Below are 23,038 nucleotides of genomic sequence, written 5' to 3' on the forward strand. Positions count from 1 at the left end.
ATCAATGAAAGTAAATGGTTTACATACATGACAGTCACCAAACGATGAAGGGGGTTCCAGAAGTTACCAGAAGGAAACCAAGTAGGGGGAACGGAAATTTTCACATTAATCTCTAAACTTATTGCTAATCAATAATAAAACACCAATAGGAATCAACAGTTTTGGGGTTTATTTAAAAAGGGCGGTTGTCTAGTGGACACGAAGTAGGGGCATTTATTTTAATGCGATAATTGCATATTTATTATTATTATTTGCTATTTTTCCTGTGATTGTATTTGTGGGGGAGGAGAGAGGTCGGGGAACGTCGATCCCTCGTCGCTGATTTTCGCACTCATCGCCTTGTGTGGTTGCTTCTTCCCCTGGTTTTAGTTTCCAGGCTTTTCGATTATTTAATTTGGAACGTTCATCTTAAAGGCGACGGTTGGATCTGGGGATTTAAGGTTCGATCGGTAGGGCGGGGAGCAGCTGCAGGTTTGATCTCTCTCTACAGTGGGTGTGTTGAAGACGAGGGAGTAGAGGCGGAGGAACGGGCGGTACGGTCGTGCTCTCTACGGAGAAGGAAGGAACTCTCGACGCTCAGTAGGACGCCCGGAGAGGAGTTTTAGTAAGGTTTGGAGGTTGAGAAACAGTGGAGCTTGTGGCAATTTTGTTGCTCCGGCGGTTCTGGACTCGTGTGAGAAGTGGTGGCGGATCGTCGGAAGTACGGGCGGTTCGGGAGAGAGACGACGTCGAGGTCGCCGGCGGAGGAGGATACGAAGGATCCGTGCTGCTCTCGCCCTTCGTAGAGGCGCGAGAAACGGTGAAGTTTGTGGCAATTTTGTTGCTCCTGTGGGAGCTGGACTGAAGTGAGGAGCGGAGACGATCGGTTTTTGGAGGTTCGTTGTGGAAATGAGTGAGTTTTCTCGGTGAGGGTAGACGTGATCTGGCGGTGTCTGAAGTGTTTTGAGTTGGAACGGGGGTGGTTTTAGAGGAGGAGAGCTAGCGGGATTTGGAAATCCGGAAGGCTGGGGGATGACACTAGTAATGGAGTTGGTAAGTGTTTGCGTTTTCATTTTGAAAGTTTTTTTGGGCTGTGCATCGTCTGAGACTCGAAGGATTTTACCTTTTACTCTTCTTCTGATCGATAGTTTGGTGATTTCTTTTTCCTCTAGGGTTTCGTCCATTCGTACAATAAGGAGGGAGGTTGGAAATTACTTCGATTTCTCTTCTGGTGCTAAATAGCACGAAGGCTTTGAAAGTAGTTCGGTTTTGTGCTCGTTGAAGTATTCGGATAGGTTTCCAGCTCGCTTTAGGTTTACTTTTTTTTCCCTTTCTTCGCGCCGAGAAGTTTGAAGTTCCGTATTGTCTGGTTCAGATTACAGGAGAAGAGGAGGTTCTGAAGATGAATCGCCGTAATTTGGGCCAAACGCCAAGCTTTGACACATCGGATGTGGATTTGCACTGGGTGATTCCGTACGTGGATGATCCTCACGACAGGAGTGCGATCTCTCTCGTCTGTAAGAAGTGGTATGATATCGACCGCGAGACAAGGAAGCATGTCACCATTGCTCTGTGTTACTCGACCACGCCGGCTAGGCTCCGGGACCGGTTCTCAAATCTGGAGTCCCTGAGACTGAAGGGGAAGCCTCGCGCGTCGATGTTCAATTTGATACCGGAGAATTGGGGCGGATACGCGGGGCCTTGGATTAGAGAGATCTCGCATGCATTTCCCTGCCTGAAGTTTCTCCATTTCAGGCGGATGATAGTGATGGATGAGGATATTGAGGTGCTGGTTCGAGGCCGTGGGCATATGCTTCAGGCGCTTAAGCTGGATAAGTGCTCGGGGTTTTCGACGGATGGGCTATTACAAGTAGCTCGTTCGTGCAGGTGATTCTCAGTTTCTGATGATCGGGCTTTGTTCCTTTTAAGCCTTCTTGTGGTTTCTCATTTGACAGTTGTTTGGAGGAAGTAGTTGCCTTTTTGGGGTGTTGAAAGCACACTCGGTTTTTTTTTTCTTTGATATGCTTGATTCATGGAATTGATTCTCACTTTCATTGACTGGAATTTAGTTTTAGCAATGAACACATAGCCTATGTTTTGAGATTATTGGAAACAAGTGATTAAATCGGTTAGTTATCATGATATTTTCAAACTAGCTGACATTTAAAAATTATCGCAAGATAATATGATGATATTATCAGCTTCTTACTTTTTTCTTATTTTCTTCTCTATATTCTGAGCATGAATTTTCCTTCTTTGTTATCTTTTTTATATTTTAAAAACCCTTTTGTCTTATATTTACAATTTTTGCAAAAGAGTTGCTAAAACCTATTCTTTTCTTATCTAGTATTATTTTGTCATATTTTCCAATTTTCAAGTGTCGATAGACTAATCACAAAAAATATAACTTTCCTGAGATTATGCCTTGCCAAGATGTAGCCAACCGATATATATATATGCCTGGTTTTAATTCATGACATCCAGTTATTTAAAATTGTTGAAAGATCATTTTAACTTAGAATCACAATTAGGGCTTGGAATTGACACAAGCGGATTGTGATTCTATTCTGCTCAACTTGTCAAAAGCTTGTTTTCGCTTTTGAATTGAGCTTGACAGGCCAAGCTGCAAGCTTCTCTTTAAGGTTGCCTGATCCAAGCCTGAAGGTGGGGTGCTCAACTCGTGTGGGCTCGTTACCCACGAGCGTAGTCAATATATATATATATATATATATATTTATATATTGATTACCCTCGTGGGTAAGGAACCCCCAGTGAAAAAATGCAATATTTCCAAATATTTTCAGATTTTTACATATCTGACCTTCCAGACATGATCTACTTATTATGTTTTGTAATTTTTACATATCTGACCTTCCAGACATGATCTACTTATTAAGTTTAGTAGAAACTGACCTTTTGATCATGTTCTTTTGACATATATGTCAGAATTTATGAGGGTAGAAAAATCAACAGCCTACAATGTACCAAAATTTCAAGCCTGAAAAAAACATGTTTTTATGTCCAAAAACTATGATTCAAGAGTTGATTTCTACTATTTTGAGCATGCTGAACACATCCATGATGTTAGATTTGGTCAAAACAACCTCCCCCCTATGAGTTCTAACTAGGGGATTCCTTAGCAGGATAGCAACTATCCTGTGTATAAAATCTTTGGTGTGAACGCTCATTCAACATCAATGAGTCCAATTGATCAATATATCATTGCTTATGTTTTTTTTTGAGTAAATCTAGCCTCAATAGGTGGACATGGATGTTTCTTATATCATGAGGTCTTGGAGCATTCTTCTTTCTTATAGTGTAACGCCCCAAAAATCCAAGACTTGTAACTTTTAGAATAATTTAGAAAGCTTTTGAAATCATATGGTTATCAGAGTTTAAATAGTAATTAAGCAAAAAATGATATTTTTCAAAACAAGTCAATGGACCTTGGGCGCATTACAACGCAAACTTTCTTTTGTCAAATTTCGCATAACCATTGAAATCAAATGGTTTCATAATGCCGTTTCAATAATTGAGAATTTGTACATCAGATTTGCAACTCATTATATTTATTGAAACAAAAAACAAGTTTAGTATAACAGCTTTAGTAACTCAAGGTTTATTTAAAAGAGAATTTTTGAAAGACACTTTATACCAAATTTACCGAGATGTCCTTAGGAGCGAAACGTAAGAAAAATAGTTTCATTTTGATCTTATCACGTCATCGCAAGCTGTATCACCTGTACACCACTTGCCCATAAATGAGTCAGTTTCACGAAAAACTGGTAGGTGCACAATGTAACGCCCCAAAATTTCAACTTGTGATTTCGAAAACATTATCGAAAAACCTTTCAAAGATTTAAAGTTTTCACTTTTAAAAGCGACAACAGAAGACATTTAGAAAGGAGCACAAGTTAACAAATTCTGAAAAACCATCATTTCACATGAACCACTGCTTAGAGGAATTGAGGAAATAAAACAATAGATCATTAATAAATCTGCAGTTTATTACAAAATGAGCATTTTCCCAATGTCCAATAATCTAAAGAAAACTCCAAAACTCAGAGCCAAGACGCTAGCATAAGAAAGAGAAATCTTGAGCCATGATGCACCACGCCATCGGCCACCTATGAAGTCCTCTCATCACTTGCCCATGAAATGGGTTAGTTTCATAACAAACCAGTAGGTGCACGAATAAATAAGTAGAATAAAATAAAGCAGGACATTCATGAGATAAACAGTTTATTATATTAAAACAACAAATACAATTGTAATCTATTTTAACAAGTGTAACATATGTAAAGAGCTATTGTTTGAAACATTTCAAGCAGTGTAAGTCTCAATCATCTACAACTATTTAAAAAGATATTCTTTAAGTTCTGATATTAACTGGCCTGTGGGTACGCACAGACGTGAAACGTACTAACAACCGAGTCCGATCCGGGGGTTTATTATGTCAGGTGTTTTCTTTAACCCGGATGACTGACTGAGTCCGCTCCTAAGGGGAAGGTCAGTGACCAAGAGAGTAAATCCCCAAAGGCATTCGTGGCACATGGATGCATCCAACTTCTGCAGAAGTACCTGGGAGTTACCACCTAGGATAATTTATGGTAATCCCAATTCTCCTAACTCCGATGACTGGGGAAGCCGAGTCTTTTGCCCGTGGGGTGGTTGTTAACAACCTGTCCATCAGAGTTTTTGTACCATCCATCCTCTCCCTTGATGAACCATTAAGGTCGAATGGGCGCGATGGGGGTTTCTTAACTGCCGCCCCATTCTACATGGTCTGGTCTATTAGGCCCACTTGAGCATCTTTCTTGTGAAGGCGAGTTGTCACCATTTATGTGATCTCAGCATTGTGCTTAATGCACGCTTCGAGGTTGCTACAACCTCATCATCCAAACATCGTAACACACATGGGACATACTTGTCCAAAAGTACGGTCATACCTACCTAGAGGTACTGAAAGTTTTTCACCTGTAGAGAAGAGAGAGAGAGGAAGAGAGAGGGAGACGAAGAAGAAACACAAGTCTTCTTTCAGCTGTTACGCTTTCTGTTTTTCTCATTACTTAAAATCGTGACCTAAAGGATGTTTTATAATGTTACAACACAATGATGTGGATCCGGGTCTGGTGTATCCAGACCCGATAGTTTAAGTGGGTTATAATACATGACTATGGATATGTGTCCATGGCTGTACACAATCCATGGATCGGGTCCACCTTTTTCACCCCCCCTCAAGTTGATCATGGTTTTGGACCATGAACAACTTGCCTTTAAGCATCCAAAAACGATCCTTTGTTAACCCTTTGGTAAATAGATCTGCAACTTGTCTCTCAGTATTGACGAACTCAGGTTCAATCTCTTTTTCTTCAACCTTCTGTCTCACAAAGTGTTGATCGATCTCAATGTGCTTGGCACGACTATGATGTATTGGATTGAATGACATGTTGATAGCACTTTGGTTGTCACATAGCAAAGTAGTATGGGAAATCTTTTCTCCTACTTCGGTTAGTAGGTGCCTGATCCATGTGACTTCAGCAGTAGCAGCAGCCATAGATCTATACTCAGCCTCAGTGCTTGATCTAGCGATGGCCTTTTGTTTTCTACTGCTCTAAGAGACTAAATTTTTTCCGATGAAGATGCAATATCCTGATGTAGATCTTCGTTCATCAGGATCTCCTGCCTAGTCTGCATCACAATATACAGTGAGTCTGTGCTCATCTTTGCCATATGACTGTGGTGAATATATCAATCCATCTCCAATAGTCCCTTTCAGATATCTAAGGATCCTCTTGACCGCTTCCATATGTCCAGTACGTGGCGCATGCATAAATTGAGACACTTGATTGACTGAATAAACAATATCAGGTCTGGTGAATGTGAGGTATTGTAACATTCCTATTATGCTTCGATACCTGGTGGGGTCATCACACAGATCTCCATCCTGAGAGCTAAGTTTTTGATGAAGCACACTTAGAGTTCCCAGAGGTTTGCAGTCTTGCATGCCTGCCTTGCTGAGAACGTCTACGGTGTATTTGTGCTGAGTGAGTGTCAAGCCATGAGCCTGGTTATCAACTTCTACGCCAAGAAAGTAACGTAGAACTCCAAGATCCTTCATTTTGAACCTCTGACCTAGTAAATCTTTTACTTCTTGGATGTGGGTCGCAGAGTTTCCTGTGATGACAATATCATCGACATAAATTAATAACAGAGTGCTCACAGTCTGACTTCTAAAGATAAATAATGAGTGGTCCAGCATGGAACGTGAAAATCCATGTTTCTGAATCTCTAGCGAGAAGTTATCAAACCATGAGCGAGATGCTTGCTTCAGACCATAGATAGCTCTTTTTAACCTGCACACATGAGTTTTACAATTTTGTTTTTGATACCCAGGGGGTTGCTCCATGTATACTTCCTCTTTTGAGTCCCCATGTAAGAATGCATTTTTTACATCAAGCTGACTCAACTTCCATCCATGTTCAACAGCCAGGGAAATAATAATTCGGATTGTTCCCATTCTTACAACTGGACTAAAAGTCTCATCATAGACTTGTCCTGCTTCTTGAGTGAATCCTTTTGCCACAAGCCTTGCCTTGTACCGTTCAATAGTTCCATCTGGCTTGTGCTTTATTTTGTAGACCCATTTACATCCAATAACATTTTTGTCAAGTGGTTTGGGAACAACTTCCCAGGTTCTACATTCATGCAAGGCTTGCATTTCATCATTCATGGCTTCTACCCACTTGGTAGAAGTGGCTGCCTGGTAGTACATAGTGGGCTCTTCTTCCTTATTGAGAGCAGTTAAGAAGAGTTGAAAATCCAATGAGAAGTTGTTATAGCTGACCCACCTGTCAATGGGATGTCGTATGCGGTTTGATTTTCTGACCTCAAGAGTACGAGAATGAGTTGGATTGCCGTCTGAGACATGATCTGAATGACTTGATGCCGTCGGTCTTTGTCTAGAATAGACAATGCCTTTGTATCTGCCTGGTACTTCTGTATTCTGTGATCCCGACGTCCCAGTGTCTTCAAAACTCTCTTCTTCTTGTTGTACACAATCTGAGGAGCATGCTTCGTTGGAATCAACAAAAAGTTCTGAACTCAACCACGGATAGTAAACTTCAGTTGGCATATTCGTTGCATCAGCTCCGTCATCAAATTTTTGTTCATCAAAAACAACATTTCGTGAGATTCTGATACGTTTGTTGATGGAATCATAACACCTATATCCTTTGTAGTCATCTGCATATCCCACAAACCTACATTTCTGGGCTTTGTCCTGAAACTTGTTTCTCAGGGACTGATCAATATGCACATAGCAAACACAACCAAAGACACGCAAATCATGATAACTAGGATGAGCTCCAAAAAGACAGTGATAAGGGGACTTATTTTCCAGAACAACCATGGGCAGCCTATTTATCACATGAACGGCAGAATGAAAGGCTTCTGTCCATAGGTTGATAGGGAGATGACTGTCATGAAGCATACTCATGGCACTTTCAACAATATTTCTATGTTTTCGTTCAGCAATCCCATTTTGTTGAGGGGTGTGGGGGCAGGACACCCTTCTTCCTATTCCATTATTTCGAAGAAAAGAAACAAAATCACGGGATGAGAATTCCTCACCTCCATCACATTGGAAAAATTGAATGGACTCAGAAAATTGATTTTTGACCAAGGAAAGAAAATTTTGAAACAAAGAGAAGACTTCCGACTTATTCTTTATGAAATATATCCAAGTGTATCGAGAATAACTATCAACAAAGATTAGATAGTATCTGCTCCCAGATCCAGAGACAATTGGGGCGGGTCCCCATACATCAGAACAAATAATCTCAAAAGGTTTTGAAGCTCTCTTATTAATGGAATGGAAAGGCAATACATGACTCTTACATGAAAGATAACTGGAACACTTATGACTGCTCTCATTCCCATTAAGACTTTCTTTTGGAATGAGATTATTAGAAACAAGTTTCTTAATGAAATGACTCCCACAATGTCCTAACCGACTATGCCATAAGAACGGCTTATTACATTCAGAAATACTAAAAACACTGGCAGAAGAAGATGAACACAACTCTAACGAAGGCTTTGAATTCAGATGAGCAGGGCAAACAACATGACATGGAGCTTCTTCAAAGACATACATATTGCCTCGTCTTTTTCCTTCAGCGAATGTTTCCCTCGTGCGTAGGTCCTTGACTTGCACAGGGAAGGGAGTAAATTCAACTGAAACATTATTATCATCAATAAGCTTGGAAACAGAGAGGATGTTTTTCTTAATGTCAGGAGCATGAAGAACATCAGAAAGAGTAAGAGTGGAATGTGACATGGGAATGACAGTTTTTCCAACATGAGTAACAGGATGGTGGGATTCATCTCCAGTAACAATCTTATTTTTTCCAAAATAAGGAATAGGATTAGAAATCTTACCTGCATCACCTGTCACATGAGTCGTTGCTCCTGAGTCAACAAACCAAGTGCCTTCATCACTCTGTTTCAATTTCAACTCTGACAAGGCAGATATTAGTAGATCTTTGATGTCTCCACTATCTCTGGTGTTTGTGAACTTTCTTTTCATTTCTGTCTGTGGGCCTTTTCCTTTATTCTCTGGATTGTGCCAACAATTCGCCTTGATATGCCCCTTTTTGTTACAAAAGAAGCAAGTGGGGACGGATCTTGATCCCTGCGCATGGACAAACATATTTGGAGTGGGAAGCAAACCACGTCCTCCGTATCCATTTCGCCCTTGTACTCCTCGTCCTCCTCCTCTACCATAAGTCACTCCTGTGGCAAAAACTTCTTGAGAATTTGTGTGGATGTGAGTTTCTTCAGAGAATCCCTTCAGAGTCATTTCATACTGAATCAATTTCGCCCGTAACGCATCGAAGGAAGGAAGAGCAGGAAGGCACAATAGTGAAGTGACTATCATATTGTAGTCAGATCCCAATCGACTCAGAGTTTGCTGCACCATGTCGTTGTCGCTTACGGCACATCCTATAACTTCAAGCTGATCTGTGATGGTCTTTATCTTGTTCAAATATTCCATGATGGTCATGGATTCTTTTCTTAACAACTGAAATTCCCTTTTAAGGAAAACCATCCTTGCTTGAGAAACCTGCGAATACGTCTGAACCAGTCGCTCCCAGAGTTGTAGCGCTGTACAATTGTCGGGAATGGCAACTAGAACTTCTTGAGACAGGGTTGAGGTGGTGTATGCAACAATTGATTGATCTTTCCTTTCCCAATTGAGAAATTCTACATTTTTGACGTACACGATCGAACTCACCCCTTGATCATCTTTCTCTTCTCTCGGGACAAATTCTGGTGGAACAAGAGTGGTTTCGTCCAGGTGACCTAAGAGACCTTGACTCCTTATAAAAGGAATGATTTGTCTCTTCCAAATCAAGAAATTGAAGGTATTCAACTTTTCAGACACGAGTTGGTTGAGGAAGCTTGAAGAAAGATTTGATTGAGAGTGATAAGGGTCCATTTGAAAAGAAACAACGAGAATGTTGACCAGAGTGTTCATAAAAAGTTCAGCCTTTTTTTTTTTGGAATCGCAGGCTGTCGGATGCAGGGAACTCGGTTTCTGAACCTTTTCTGTGCAGTCCAGAAACTGAGATTGATGAGATGAAGGATGCCTTCACACGTTAAAGGAACTCCTTTTTTTTTTTGATAAGAATAGAAATCGATAATCAAAGGATAAGTTTCACAGTATAGCAGTAAAAAAAAATCGATAATGCAAAGACAGACTTAGAGGGGATTAGGTAGGGCTGATCAAGAAAAGAAATTAAGGAGATACTGTGGGTGTTTGTGTTTACGTAAACGTGAATCACAGATTCACAAAAAAAAAATGAAACCCACGTGAATAGAGGTCACGTGGATCACGGTTTCACCAAGGGAAGAAACCCACGTGAGGTGTGGGTACACAGTAAATTTCAGAAGGAGGGGAGGAAATGGGGAAGAACACAAGAAAAAAAAATGTGAGATGTGGGTACACAGTAGATTTCAGAAAGAGGGGAGGAAATGGGGAAGAACAAAGGAGAAAAGAAAGGGAAAAGGAAGAACCTCGATTTTCCGATCTCGCTCTTGTCGGAATCCTTCTCAGCCTCAGTCGGATCTATGCTCTGATACCATGAAAGTTTTTCACCTGTAGAGAAAAGAGAGAGAGGAAGAGAGAGGGAGACGAAGAAGAAACGCAAGTCTTCTTTCAGCTGTTACGCTTTCTGTTTTTCTCATTACTTAAAATCGTGACCTAAAGGATGTTTTATAATGTTACAACACAATGATGTGGATCCGGGTCTGGTGTATCCAGACCCGATAGTTTAAGTGGGTTATAATACATGACTATGGATATGTGTCCATGGCTGTACACAATCAATGGATCGGGTCCACCTTTTTCAGGTATGACTATGATGAGAGGGCAACATTTAATGTCTTGTGATTCTTTTAGTTCATACATGACATGTATTGCTCTTTGAGCATTTGGCCTGTGGAGGCCGACATTATTTCATTTATATCAATAAAGTGTTGATTGCCCACCTCGAGGTACTCACTGACCTCTCTTACTATTTGTACCGTACCTGTCTTAAGGTCCGGTTACGATAGCAAATTTGTGGGTTTATCGATGGATAACCCATTACAGTATTTCATAAAATCAGTAATATACTTGGCATGCTCAAATACTAAGAAACAAGAAGTCTCAGACAAACCCTGGAATCGCTGTGGATCCAATCATTTCTTTCGAGTAACCGACTCGGGATACACTTAGTTGCATCTAGCAACGCATAACTAGCTCCCAAGCTTTATAATCAGAAATTCATTCTCGATGAGTCAGCCCTGCACAAGGAAACACCTCCTCTCAAACTTTTAGTGCTTGTACACAATTTCACACCTTTTCCATAAAGGGGCAAAATGTGGTACGTGCACCCGCACACCCTACAAGGTTTGTCTAAGGGTGGCGACAAGATTCATCAGGCAATAACTGAAAGTGCACTAGGATCGAGACAACGAGCACTAGAGGGGGGGTGAATAGTGCTTTTAAAACTTTCTGCGGAATATTGAATGATTTTGCAAATCTCAAAGCAAACACACAAAGAACACAAGATTTTATCTTGGTTCGGTCAAACCTGACCTACATCCAGTCCCCAATCAAAACCCGTTTGAGATTTTCCACTATCAACCTTGTAAACTACAAGATCACACAAACTATAACCGGTCCCACTTTCAGTAACAATCCCACTGAAAGCAAACAACTCCTTTACACCAATGAGTCCTTCTTTTTACAGAAAAGAAATAAGAACTTACAATACAACCTATGAGCCTTCCTTTTGAATGCAAATGAGATGTAATTGGCTTTTGAGGTTGTTGAAACACTGTACTCACGAATTCACTATCTGTCAAAGTGATTTGAGTGAAAAACTGAAGTGAAAATATCACGTGAGTGAGAAAACAAATACTTGAATGAATAGGAGTGAAAAGCAAGATTCAAATCGATTGAATTGTTGTTTTTGAGTGTAAAATGCACTCATATTTATAGTTAAAAGATTCCATACGTTGAGAGTATGAAAGAGTGTCAAAACGGTCCATTTCGAACGATCAAAACGTTTGAAAAACAAAAAGACACGCCTTTTTGAAGTTTCAGGAAAACGGCAAAATTAGTCGACTGAAACATCAGTTAGTCGACTAATAGTTAGTTATTAGTAGACTGACAATTATCGTCGGTCGACTGATCTGTTAATCGAGCCGTTTGAAAATCTGAACTTTTGAAACTTAGTTGACTGGAGAAAAGTTAGTCGACTGATAATATCATCAGTAGACTGAAAAACCTTTTAGTCGACTGCTGCTAAAATCTTCTGAAAAACAAACATTCTGTTCGGTCGACTGATAAAAAGCATTAGTCGACTGCTGCTAAATTTTTCAGAAAACCCATGTTCTGTTCAGTCGACTGATAAAACCATTAGTCGACTGCTGCTAATTTTCCAGAAAACAGACATTCTGTCCAGTCGACTGATAAAAACTTCGGTCGACTAATATGACAAGAATGATTTTTTAGAAAATATGGCGCGAAAGGATTAGTCGACTGATAAGTCTATTGGTCGACTAATAAACATGAAAATTTAAGAAAAGAGTTTTCTAAAAAGATTTTCAAAAGAGTTTCTTTTAGAAAAGTTTTTCTAAAGACTTAAGGTGAAATGCAACCTAAATATGCACTCTAAGTAAGGCTCTTACAAGAATCTAAGACTTTTAATGAATTAAACATTTGCACACTAGTCTTCAAGGATTCTTCACCGAATTCTTCAATTTCTTCATAGCCTTAGCTGAAATGCAGTTGATTCCACTTGCTCATCATCAAAACCTTGTACTTGAAGTATCATGTATGACTTCATTGTCGTAACAATCTCCCCCTTTTTGATGATGACAAACTTAATCAAAGATAAAGCATTTAGATGCATAGATGGAGATTTTACTCCCCCTATCAATATGCTGCAAAACATTAAAAGTTAGCACATTTAAAGCACATATATCACATATTGATTGGTTTGTATTTCCATTCATCATTTCTTCATGCATTTAGAAATACATTCATTCAAAGCTTTCTTTTTCTCTTAATTTTGCATTTCTTATGCAAGATCTCCTGTAATGTAATTGCTATCATCTTTTTCTCAAGATCTCCTTGCAATTTCAAAGTAATGCTCCATCTTTTTCTCCCCCTTTGTCAGAATAAAAAAGAGTAAGGGAAAAAATAGCATAAGTAGAAATAGAGATAAGTTTAAAATATTACAACCCATAAAGTATGTTTTTCAAAGATCAAAGATCAGAAAAGAGAGTTTAGCAAATCCTTAATGGCAGTTACATCCTTCTGAATTGAAGCAAGTTGTTGAGTCCCATCTTCACGAAAGGTGTGTTGATGCAGCTCCAAAGCTTCCAGTCTCTGCATAACTTCATCATGGTCTTGATTTGTCGAAAATTTCTTTCTGTTTGCATGAGATGAAGGTGTCGCAGAAGGTGAAGGTTCAGAAATAGATGGTTCATTAGGATCAGATGGTTCAGTTTGATCAACATTTAAGGGAGGCAGATATTTAATTTTCATTCTTTTAAAAATTGTTTGATCAAAGAACTCTTTTTGCTCAATGTACTTTTCATTTGTTAAAGGTACTTTAAAATGTCTAAAAATACGGGTTAAAAGACAACCATAAGGAAGAAATGGTTTTTGTTTCCACAAGTTTGTAAAATATACATTGGCCCAGTTGACAGAAATATTTCCAAATAAAACATAAAGAGCCGTAGATAGATCTGTGGAATAATAATCAAAAGAACCAGTTTTTGGTAGAACATTGTGGGCAAGGATTCGTCCAGCAATGCGTGCACGAGTTTGAAGATTAGTATTTTTAAAAGGAGGGCAGTGAGGTGCTTCTGGAAGAAGAATTTGTTCAAAAACTCTTTCATCATTCAATTCAATAGTGTTGAAAAGAGTGTTTGAAGGTGGAATTTCAAGAATTTCTCCAAGCAATTTCGAATCAAACTCGATTTCAACATCACGAACAAGAGAAGACAAAACTCCAGTTTCATGATTCATTTGTAAATTTGTGTAAAACAAGTGAATAAGAAAAGGATAGTGAAGGGTATCTGCACAAGCATAAAAAAGATATGAAATACCAGGAAATAATTCTCTTATTTTGTAACGAGAAAACAAGTGAAATAGAACATTTCGGCCTGGTAAAATAGGTAGTGCAGAAATTGATCCAAAAGTGTCATAGAGAAGAGGGTTGCGAAGTAATCTTAGTGAAAAACCATGTCTTGAAGTAGGTGTAGGAGGAGGAGAACCTAAACCTTTTGCAGATGCAGACTTCGTGCGAGGCATGGTTACCAAAATGTCAGCTTCCAAATAACGTCCGGCAAGGGGAAAAAGCTTTCCGGCGTTCAAAAACAAAGGACGATGCGGTGGCAGACGGTGAGGAGAGGTCGGCCAAAAGGGGATTCCGGCAATGCACTGTCACGGCAAGAGAGTTTCGGCGTATTTTTGAAGATGCGTCAGTCACTACAAGAGGATTCCGGCGTTTGAAGATTACGGCCACAAGATTCCGGCGTCTCCCTGTTACGGTAAGAAAATCCCGGCGATGATGGAGTCGAACAACACTCCGAGGGTTTTTCGGAAGAGAGAGAGAGAGAGGCAAGAGAGAAAGAGGGGTTTTTGGTTTAAGGGTTTCGTTTTTTTTTTTTTTAAAAAACGAAAAGGTACGAAGTGAAACGATGCCTCTTATGTTTTAAAAAAAAAACGGGTTTTAAAACAAGTCCAAGGGGTGTCGGGTCCCTTCACTTAAATTTTTTTAAAAAATTTAGTCGACTAAAACTTTATCGGTTGACTAAAAAAGTGCGACTTATTCTAAAAATATCATCAGTCGACTAGAAATATATCGGTCGACTAATATGGTGCGATACATTCCAAAATATAAAAACACCAGTCGACTAGAATTTTATCGGTCGACTAATATAGTGCGATTTTGAGATTTTGTTCAAAAATCAGCATTTTTATAAATCCAAAAACGAGCAAATACCTAGTTCTCTCCTAATTCTCATAAAATATTCATTTTTAAGAGGTTTAGTGAAGATATCGGCATGTTGTTCTTTAGTGAGAATAAAATTTAACGAAATATCTCCTTTTAACACATGATCTCTTAAAAAATGATGTCTAACTTCAATATGCTTAGTTCTTGAGTGCTGAATAGGATTTTTCGAAAGGTTTATAGACTAGTGTTATCACAATAAATAGTTGTTGTGGAGTAATTCAAACCAAAATCTTTTAAGGTCTGTTTCATCCAAAGTACTTGTGAACATGCTAAACTAGCCGCTATATATTCTACTTCAGCTGTTGAGAGTGATACTGAATTTTGCTTTTTACTAAACCAAGAGACTAAGGAATTTCCTAAGAAATGACAAGTTCCACTAGTACTCTTGCGATCAGATTTACTTCCTGCAAAATCTGCATCACTATATGAAACTAAATCAAAGGAAGATGATTTTGGGTAAAACAAACCGAAATATGAAATATCTTTCAAATAACGAAGAATTTGTTTTACTGCAGTTAAATGAGATTCCTTTGGATTAACTTGAAATCTTGCACACATACAAACACTAAACATAATATCAGGTCGACTAGCAGTTAAGTATAATAGAGATCCGATCATACCTCTGTAGAGCTTAATATCTACACTTTTACCATTTTCATCTTTATCAAGAGAAGTAGTTGTACTCATAGGATTCCTTCTTGATTTAGATGAGTCCATCCCAAATCTCTTGAGAAGTTCTTTTGTATACTTAGCCGGATTGATGAAGATTCCTTCTTCAGTTTGCTTTATTTGAAGTCCAAGGAAGTAGTTTAATTCGCCCATCAAGCTCATTTCAAACTCTTCCTGCATAGCTTTAGCAAATTCTTTACAGAGAGAATCATTAGTAGAACCAAATATTATGCCATCAACATAAATTTGCACAATAAGAATATCTGAATTAAAATGTTTAATAAATAAAGTGGAGTCTACCCGACCAATGGAAAAACCAGATTGTTCTAGAAAATTTCGTAGTCTTTCATACCACGCTCTTGGTGCTTGTTTGAGTCCATACAGAGCTCTTTTCAATTTGTAGACCTTTTCTGGATATTTCTCATTTTCAAAGCCTGGGGGTTGCTCTACATAAACTTCTTCATTGATGTGTCCATTTAAAAATGCACTCTTAACATCAATTTGATATAACTTGAAGTTCATGTAACTAGCAAAAGCAAGCATCATACGAATTGACTCTAATCGAGCCACTGGTGCATAGGTTTCATCAAAATCTATGCCTTCTTCTTGATTATAGCCTTGTGCCACTAGCCTTGCTTTGTTACGAATGACTTCACCATTTTCATTCAGCTTATTTCGGAAGACCCATCTTGTTCTAATTACTGGATGATCCTTTGGTCTATCAACGAGATCCCAAACATCATTCCTAGTAAATTGGTTAAGTTCTTCAGACATGGCTAAAAGCCAAAATTCATCATCACATGCCTCATTGATATTCTTTGGTTCTAATTTAGATATGAAAGCAACATTTGCAATATATTTTTCTAACTGCCTTCTAGTTTGGACACCACTCTTTATTTCACCAATAACTTGTTCATGTGGATGATTAGAAACTTCTTTCCAAACCGGTTGAAGAGGAATATTTTCTTGAGAAGTACTCTCTATCAAGGGTTCTTCTTGAAGTATTGCTTCTTCTTCTTCGCTTAGAGGAATAACCTGCTCACAATTCTCATCAAATGCAACATGTAAAGATTCTTCAATACAAGATGTTCTTTTATTGAAAATACGATATGCTTTACTTCTAAAAGAATATCCAAGAAATATTGATTCATCTGATTTTGAATCAAACTTATCAAGATTATCTTTGGTATTTAACAAGAAACATTTACTACCAAAATTTTTGAAATATGAGATCTTTGGTATACGATCATAATACAATTCAAAACATGTCTTATGTAAAATTGGTCGAATAAGAACACGATTCAAGACATAACATGCTGTATTAATTGCTTCAGCCCAAAAATATTTTGGTAAATTTTTATCTTGAAGCATGGTTCTAGCACATTCTTGCAAAGTTCTATTCTTTCTTTCAACAACTCCATTTTGTGGAGCCGCTCTAGGAAAAGCAAAGTTGTGAGAGATACCATGTAAATCACAAAACTTTAGAAAAGATTCATTTTCAAATTCACCACCATGATCACTACGAATTTTAATAATAGATGTGGATTTTTCATTTGTAATTCTTCTACAAAGTTTAGAAAATTCTGAAAAAGCATAATTTTTGCTTTTTAGAAAAATCACCCATGTAAACCGAGAATAATCATCTACTATAACAAAAGCATACTTGATACCATTCAAACTTTGAATTCTAGATGGTCCAAATAGATCTAAATGTAAAAGTTCAAGAGGACGTTTTGTTGAAACTATATCTTTAGCTTTAAAAGAACTCTTGATTTGTTTACCCCTTTGACAAGCATCACATAAGTGATCCTTTTTATATGGTATTCTAGGTAGGCCTCTTACAAGATCATTCTTGGATAATTTTGAAATAATTTTAAAATTAACATGTCCAAGTCTCTTGTGCCATAACCATTGAATTTCATTTGAAACAATAAGACATTTTTCATTAAAAGTGGGTAATTCATCTAGATATAGTTCATACACATTGTTTCTTCTTTTACCTTTAAAAATGATCTTTTTAGATTGAAAATCAGAAATTAAGCATAAATTATTTTCAAAAGAAACATGAAAACCTTTATCACATAATTGACTAATAGATATTAAATTATGCTTTAAACCATCCACTAAAAGAACATTTTCTATCAAGGGAAATTTTGGATTACCAATATTACCAATACCTATCACTTTTCCCTTGTTATTGTCACCAAAGGTGACGGTTCCTCCATCCTTATTTTGGAGGGTGGAAAATAACTTCGGCCTTCCAGTCATATGTTTGGAACAGCCGCTGTCCAATATCCATTTGCTCCTTATGTTGTGTACCTACAACAAAATCAGACAACAGAGCATTTGACCCCTTTCTATTTTCGGGTCCATGAGAGTTAGTCTTAGGAACCCATATCCATTTGGATTTTGGTTTCCTTTAATAATAAGTATTCTTTCTATAAAAGGATTTAGAATAAACATGTCTAGAACAATCATATCTAGATGCATTTCTATTAGAACTAGAAAGTTTAGTTCTATGAACAAAAGGTTGAGAATAATGTCTTTGATTTTTCACCACAAGGTTTGGTCTATTTTGAGTATCAAAGAAGCTATATCCCAAACCGGTTTTATTAACCGAGCATCTTTGAGAACCAAAAAGTTTTTCTAGATTCTCTTGACCATTTGTGAATTTGGTCACTATAGAAAGAAGATTATTTGACTTTTCTTTAAGATTAGATATTTCCTTTTGTAAGAGATTGGTTCTAACTCCAATTTCTTTTATCTCAAGTGCTTGGCAAGAATTTTTCTTCTTGAGATCTTCTATTTCTTGAAGTAACACTTTATTTTGAGAGTCAAGAGTTAAATTTTCAGTTTTTAACTCTTTATTTTTAGAACTAAGACTCTTAAATTTAGCATATAAATCATTAAATGCTTCAAATAACTCATCATAGTCAAATTGACTTACCGAATCTTCTTGTGCTACAAAACACATGTTGGCGACTTCTTCATTTGATTCTTCATCGGAAGAGGAGTCACTATCATCCCAACAGGCTTGTTGAAAATCTGAACTTTTGAAACTTAGTCGACTGATAATATCATCAGTAGACTGAAAAACCTTTTAGTCGACTGCTGCTAAAATCTTCTGAAAAATAAACATTCTGTTCGGTCGACTGATAAAAAGCATTAGTCGACTGCTGCTAAATTTTTCAGAAAACCCATGTTCTGTTCAGTCGACTGATAAAACCATTAGTCGACTGCTGCTAATTTTCCAGAAAACAGACATTCTGTCCAGTCGACTGATAAAAACTTCGGTCGACTAATATGACAAGAATGACTTTTTAGAAAATATGGCGCGAAAGGATTAGTCGACTGATAAGTCTATTGGTCGACTAATAAACATGAAAATTTAAGAAAAGAGTTTTCTAAAAAGATTTTCAAAAGAGTTTCTTTTAGAAAAGTTTTTCTAAAGACTTAAGGTGAAATGCAACCTAAATATGCACTCTAAGTAAGGCTCTTACAAGAATCTAAGACTTTTAATGAATTAAACATTTGCACACTAGTCTTCAAGGATTCTTCACCGAATTCTTCAATTTCTTCATAGCCTTAGCTGAAATGCAGTTGATTCCACTTGCTCATCATCAAAACCTTGTACTTGAAGTATCATGTATGGCTTCATTGTCGTAACAATAACCAGTAAGGCATCTACAGTAACTTACAACAGTGAGCAAGGATGAAAATACAAAAATAGGATCTCTCTAGAAATGAGTCTACCCATAGAGCTTACATTAAGCATGTAATTTCAAAAGAATAAGGATGAGGAAACACAAAACAGACAATCACAAGTTAAGTAATCCTACAGGTAAGCATGTATGCCAAATAAACTATTCTATCACAAAATCCTTATATTTTATTCCATTCATACAAACTTCTTGTGCGACTTTCCCCTACCTCGGAATGTCGTGCAACTGTGTGCATCTACGAGTGTAGATGATACGAGGCTCAGGCCGCGGAGCCAGAGCGGGGTTCAATGCGAAGTCTGCAAAAGTGTGGGCATTCAGCGCTATATTATTTATTATGCCAAGAAAAGAGAGTCAGGCAGGGCATCGCTCTTTGCCTGTCGGTCAAAAACAATGAGAGGCGGCAGGGGTATGCCCCTGCTTGCAGAAATCAAAGAAGCGACAGGGAGTGAGCCCCTGTCTGCCGACGACAGTAAGGCGATAGGGGACGAACCCCTACCGATAACAGCAAGGCAGCAGGGGGCGAGTCCCTGCCGACAACACCAAGGCGGTAGGGGGCCAGCCCCTGCCGACAGCACCAATGCGGCAGGGGGCCAGCCCCTGCCGACAACACCGAGGCGGCAGGGGCGAGCCCTTGCCGACAGCACCGAGGCGGTAAGGGCGAGCCCCTGTTGACAGCATCGAGGCGGCAAGGGTTGAGCCCCTGCCGACAGCAACGAGGCGGCAGGGGGGCGGGCCCCTGCCTGCCGGGAACACCCAGGTGGCAGGGCGAGCCCCTACCAGCCGTCGATCGAGCGATGGTAGGGGAACGAACCCCTGAGAGAGAGAGAGAGAGAGAGAGAGAGAGAGAGAGAGAGAGAGAGAGAGAGAGAGAGAGAGAGAGAGAGAGAGAGCCACCAACCTCCTGCCGACCCCTTGGTAGGTCACAGAGGAGAGGGGGTGACAGGGGGACCACCGACCTCCCGTCGGCCGTCCGATCACCCACAGGGGAGAGAGGGTGTCGCAGTGGCCATTGGCCCCCCTGTCGGCACTCCGACGAACCTCCAGAGAGAGAAAGAGAAGGATTAGAAGACCGGGGGGGGGGGGGGGGGGGGTTACGTACATGGGAGAAGATCGACGGCGATGGTGGCGGCGACGGTGTCGATCAGACCAGAGGGAGGAGGCGTCGAGGTTCGCAAGGGGCGTCGGTGCGAGGGGGAGGAGGCTCGAGAGGGAGGTGTGCCTCCCCTTGCCCTCCTGCGGTGCTCTTAAAGAGCTCGAGGGGGGCGAAAATCGGGGAAACCCCGATTGGTTTCCCTTATCGGTTCGAAGGCGCGGTTGGGGTGCGGCGCTCGGGAAGAGGATTTCTTAAAATCCTCTTCCTGAGTCGGGTTTTATAACCCTAATGAGGACGGGCCCGGGTCGAGTCCAGACCCGACCCGACCCGAGTATGATAATAATATATATATTTTAAACCGTGGGTTTTACATCCTACCCCTCTTAAAAGAATTTCGTCCGCGAAATATTTATTACCTTTAAGAATCAAAATACAGGTCAGGATATTTTTCCCTGATATCGTTCTCAGGTTCCCAAGTACATTCGTCAATTCCATGATGTTGCCACCGAACCTTTACAAAGGAAAAGGTCTTCGATCTTAACACTTGGTCACGATGATCGACGATCTCCCCTGGTCTTTCTTCGAATGTGAAGTCTCATCTAATGTCCACATCATCGTAATGAATGATGTGCGATGGATCGTGAACGTATTTCCTCAACATTGATACGTGCAAATATTATGGATCTGAGCGTACTGAAGAGGTAACGCCACACGATAAGCTGCTGCTTCAATTCGCTCCAGGATTTCGAACGGTCCGATGTATCTAGGACTTAGCTTTCCCTTCTTCCCGAACCGAAATACGCTCTTCGTCGGAGATACCTTAACAAAAACCATCTCATCAATTGCGAAGGTAAGCTCTCGTCGGCGTCTATTTGCATAGCTTTTCTGTCGACTCTGAGCGGTACAGAGTCGTTCCCGAATCATTTGCACTTGTTGAGTATAGTGTTGTAGAACTATGGGTGCCTTCAGCCTTCGTTCACCGACTTTATCCCAGTAAACAGGTGATCGGCAAGGCCTCCCATACAAAGCTTCGTATGGGGCCATCTCGATGCTCGCATGATAGCTGTTGTTATACGCGAATTCCGCCAGACTGATGTGGGAATCCCACTCTCCCTTCCAATCCATCATACAAGTTCGAAGCATGTCTTCCAAGGTCTAAATCGGACGTTTCGACTGCCCGTCAGTCTGGGGTGAAACACAATACTGAACTTCAACTTTGTGCCCAAAGCTAACTGACGTTGTCCCCAAAACCTCGAAGTGAATCTAGGATCATGATCGGAGATAATCGAGATCGGAACACCATGCAGTCTCACAATCTCTCTAACATAGAGATCAACAAAACTCTCTAATGACGGGTTAAGACGGATAGGTAGAAAGTGAGCAGACTTGGTGAGTCTATCGACAATCACCCAAATTGTGTCATGCTTCCTCCGCGTTCTCGGTAGACCGACTATGAAGTCCATGGTGATATCCTCCCACTTTCATAGAGGGATCTCTATCTGCTGCATGACCCCACCGGGTCTCTAGTGCTCGATCTTGATCTGCTGGCACGTCAAACACTTTGAGACATACTCAGTCACGTTTCGTTTCATTCCGTTCCACCAATAACTCCGTTGTAGGTCCTTGTACATCTTCGTGCCGCCAGGGTGAATGGTATATCTAGACTTGTGGGCTTCCGCAAGAATTTCATCTCGTAAGACTGGGTCATCAGGAACCCAAAGGCGCTCCTTCAGCCATATACTTCCATCATTCTTCAGACGAAAAGGTGTAAGTATCGCTTGAGCCTTCAACTTCTCGTAGCGTGCATCCGTCTTCTACCCATTGATGATCCTCGCTAGTAGCTCAGGTTGAGCAACAAGATGGGATAAACAAATTGAACCTTGAGTGATTGCGAAAGGTTCCCAAGAGGCTAGGTCTTCGACCAACCTCTATCCAACAAATAAGGCATTAATCGAAACTTCAGGTGCTTTGCGGCTGAGGGCGTCAGCCACGACATTCGCCTTTCCTGGGTGGTAGGAGAGGGTTAAGTCGTAATCTTTGAGGAATTCTAGTCAACGTCGCTGCCTCATGTTCAATTCTTTCTGCGAAAATAGATACTTAAGGCTCTTATGATCGGTGAATGCCTCAAACTGCTCCCCATACAAGTAGCGTTGTCATATCTTCAGTGCGAACACAACCGCGATTAACTCTAAATCATGAGTTGGGTAGTTCTTCTCGTGAATTTTAAGTTGCCGAGAGGCGTAAGCGATCATTTTTCCATTCTGCATCAGCACGGCCCCTAGGTCTGACCCAAAGGCATCAGTATAAATCACGAATCCGCCTTTACCAGATGGTAAGGTCAAAATAGGAGCACTGGTAAGCCGCTTCTTCAATAATTGAAAACTCGCCTCGCACTTCTCGTCCCATAAGAATCTAGCCTCTTTCTTCAGCAACTTCGTCAGGGGTAACACAATTTTAGAAAAATCCTGAATGAATCTTATGTAGTAACCCGCTAGTCCAAGAAAACTCCTGATATCACGTGCGTTCTTCGGTTGATGCCAACTGAGTACAATCTCAACCTTTGCATGGTCCACGAACACTCCTTCTTTAGAAATAGCGTGTCCCAAAAACATAACTTCTTCGAGCCAGAATTCACATTTAGAGAACTTGGCATACAAACGTTCCTTTCGCAGGGTCTCCAACACGATGATTAGGTGTTCCCGATGTTCTCGACTTTCTGAGTACACCAAGATATCGTCGATGAACACGATCACGAAGGTGTCCAAAAATGGCTTAAACACCCTATTCATTAAGTCCATGAAAGTTGCAGGGGCATTGGTTAGTCCGAACGGCATGACCGTGAACTCATAATGTCCGTATCTCGTCCGAAAGGCCGTCTTAGAAATATCATCATTCCTAATTCTATGTTGATGGTATCCAGACCTAAGGTCGATTTTCGAGAAAACTTTAGCCTTTTGTAACTGATCGAACAAGTTTTCGATACACAACAATGGGTA

At 39.9% G+C, this 23,038-nt stretch overlaps 1 protein-coding gene across 2 annotated transcripts in view; it reads left to right on the forward strand.

Moving 5' to 3' along the window:
* The first annotated feature begins 277 nt into the window (after window positions 1-277).
* Window positions 278-23,038, forward strand: part of LOC149821483 (coronatine-insensitive protein 1-like) — a 63,830-nt gene continuing 41,069 nt past the window's right edge. The window contains exons 1-3 of one of the 2 annotated variants that reach the window (XM_089983110.1): window positions 278-1,032; window positions 1,152-1,274; window positions 1,355-1,866. In XM_089983110.1, the coding sequence (XP_089839236.1) occupies window positions 1,382-1,866 (485 nt within the window). In that variant the 5' untranslated portion in view covers window positions 278-1,032; window positions 1,152-1,274; window positions 1,355-1,381. Of the gene's footprint in view, window positions 1,033-1,151; window positions 1,867-23,038 lie in introns of those variants that run through there. The other variant, XM_089983111.1, reaches the window with a different exon arrangement.

The sequence above is a fragment of the Nuphar pumila genome, chromosome 12 (genome assembly GCF_984573655.1).
Source record: "Nuphar pumila chromosome 12, dmNupPumi1.hap1.1, whole genome shotgun sequence".
Classification (NCBI taxonomy): Eukaryota; Viridiplantae; Streptophyta; class Magnoliopsida; order Nymphaeales; family Nymphaeaceae; genus Nuphar; species Nuphar pumila.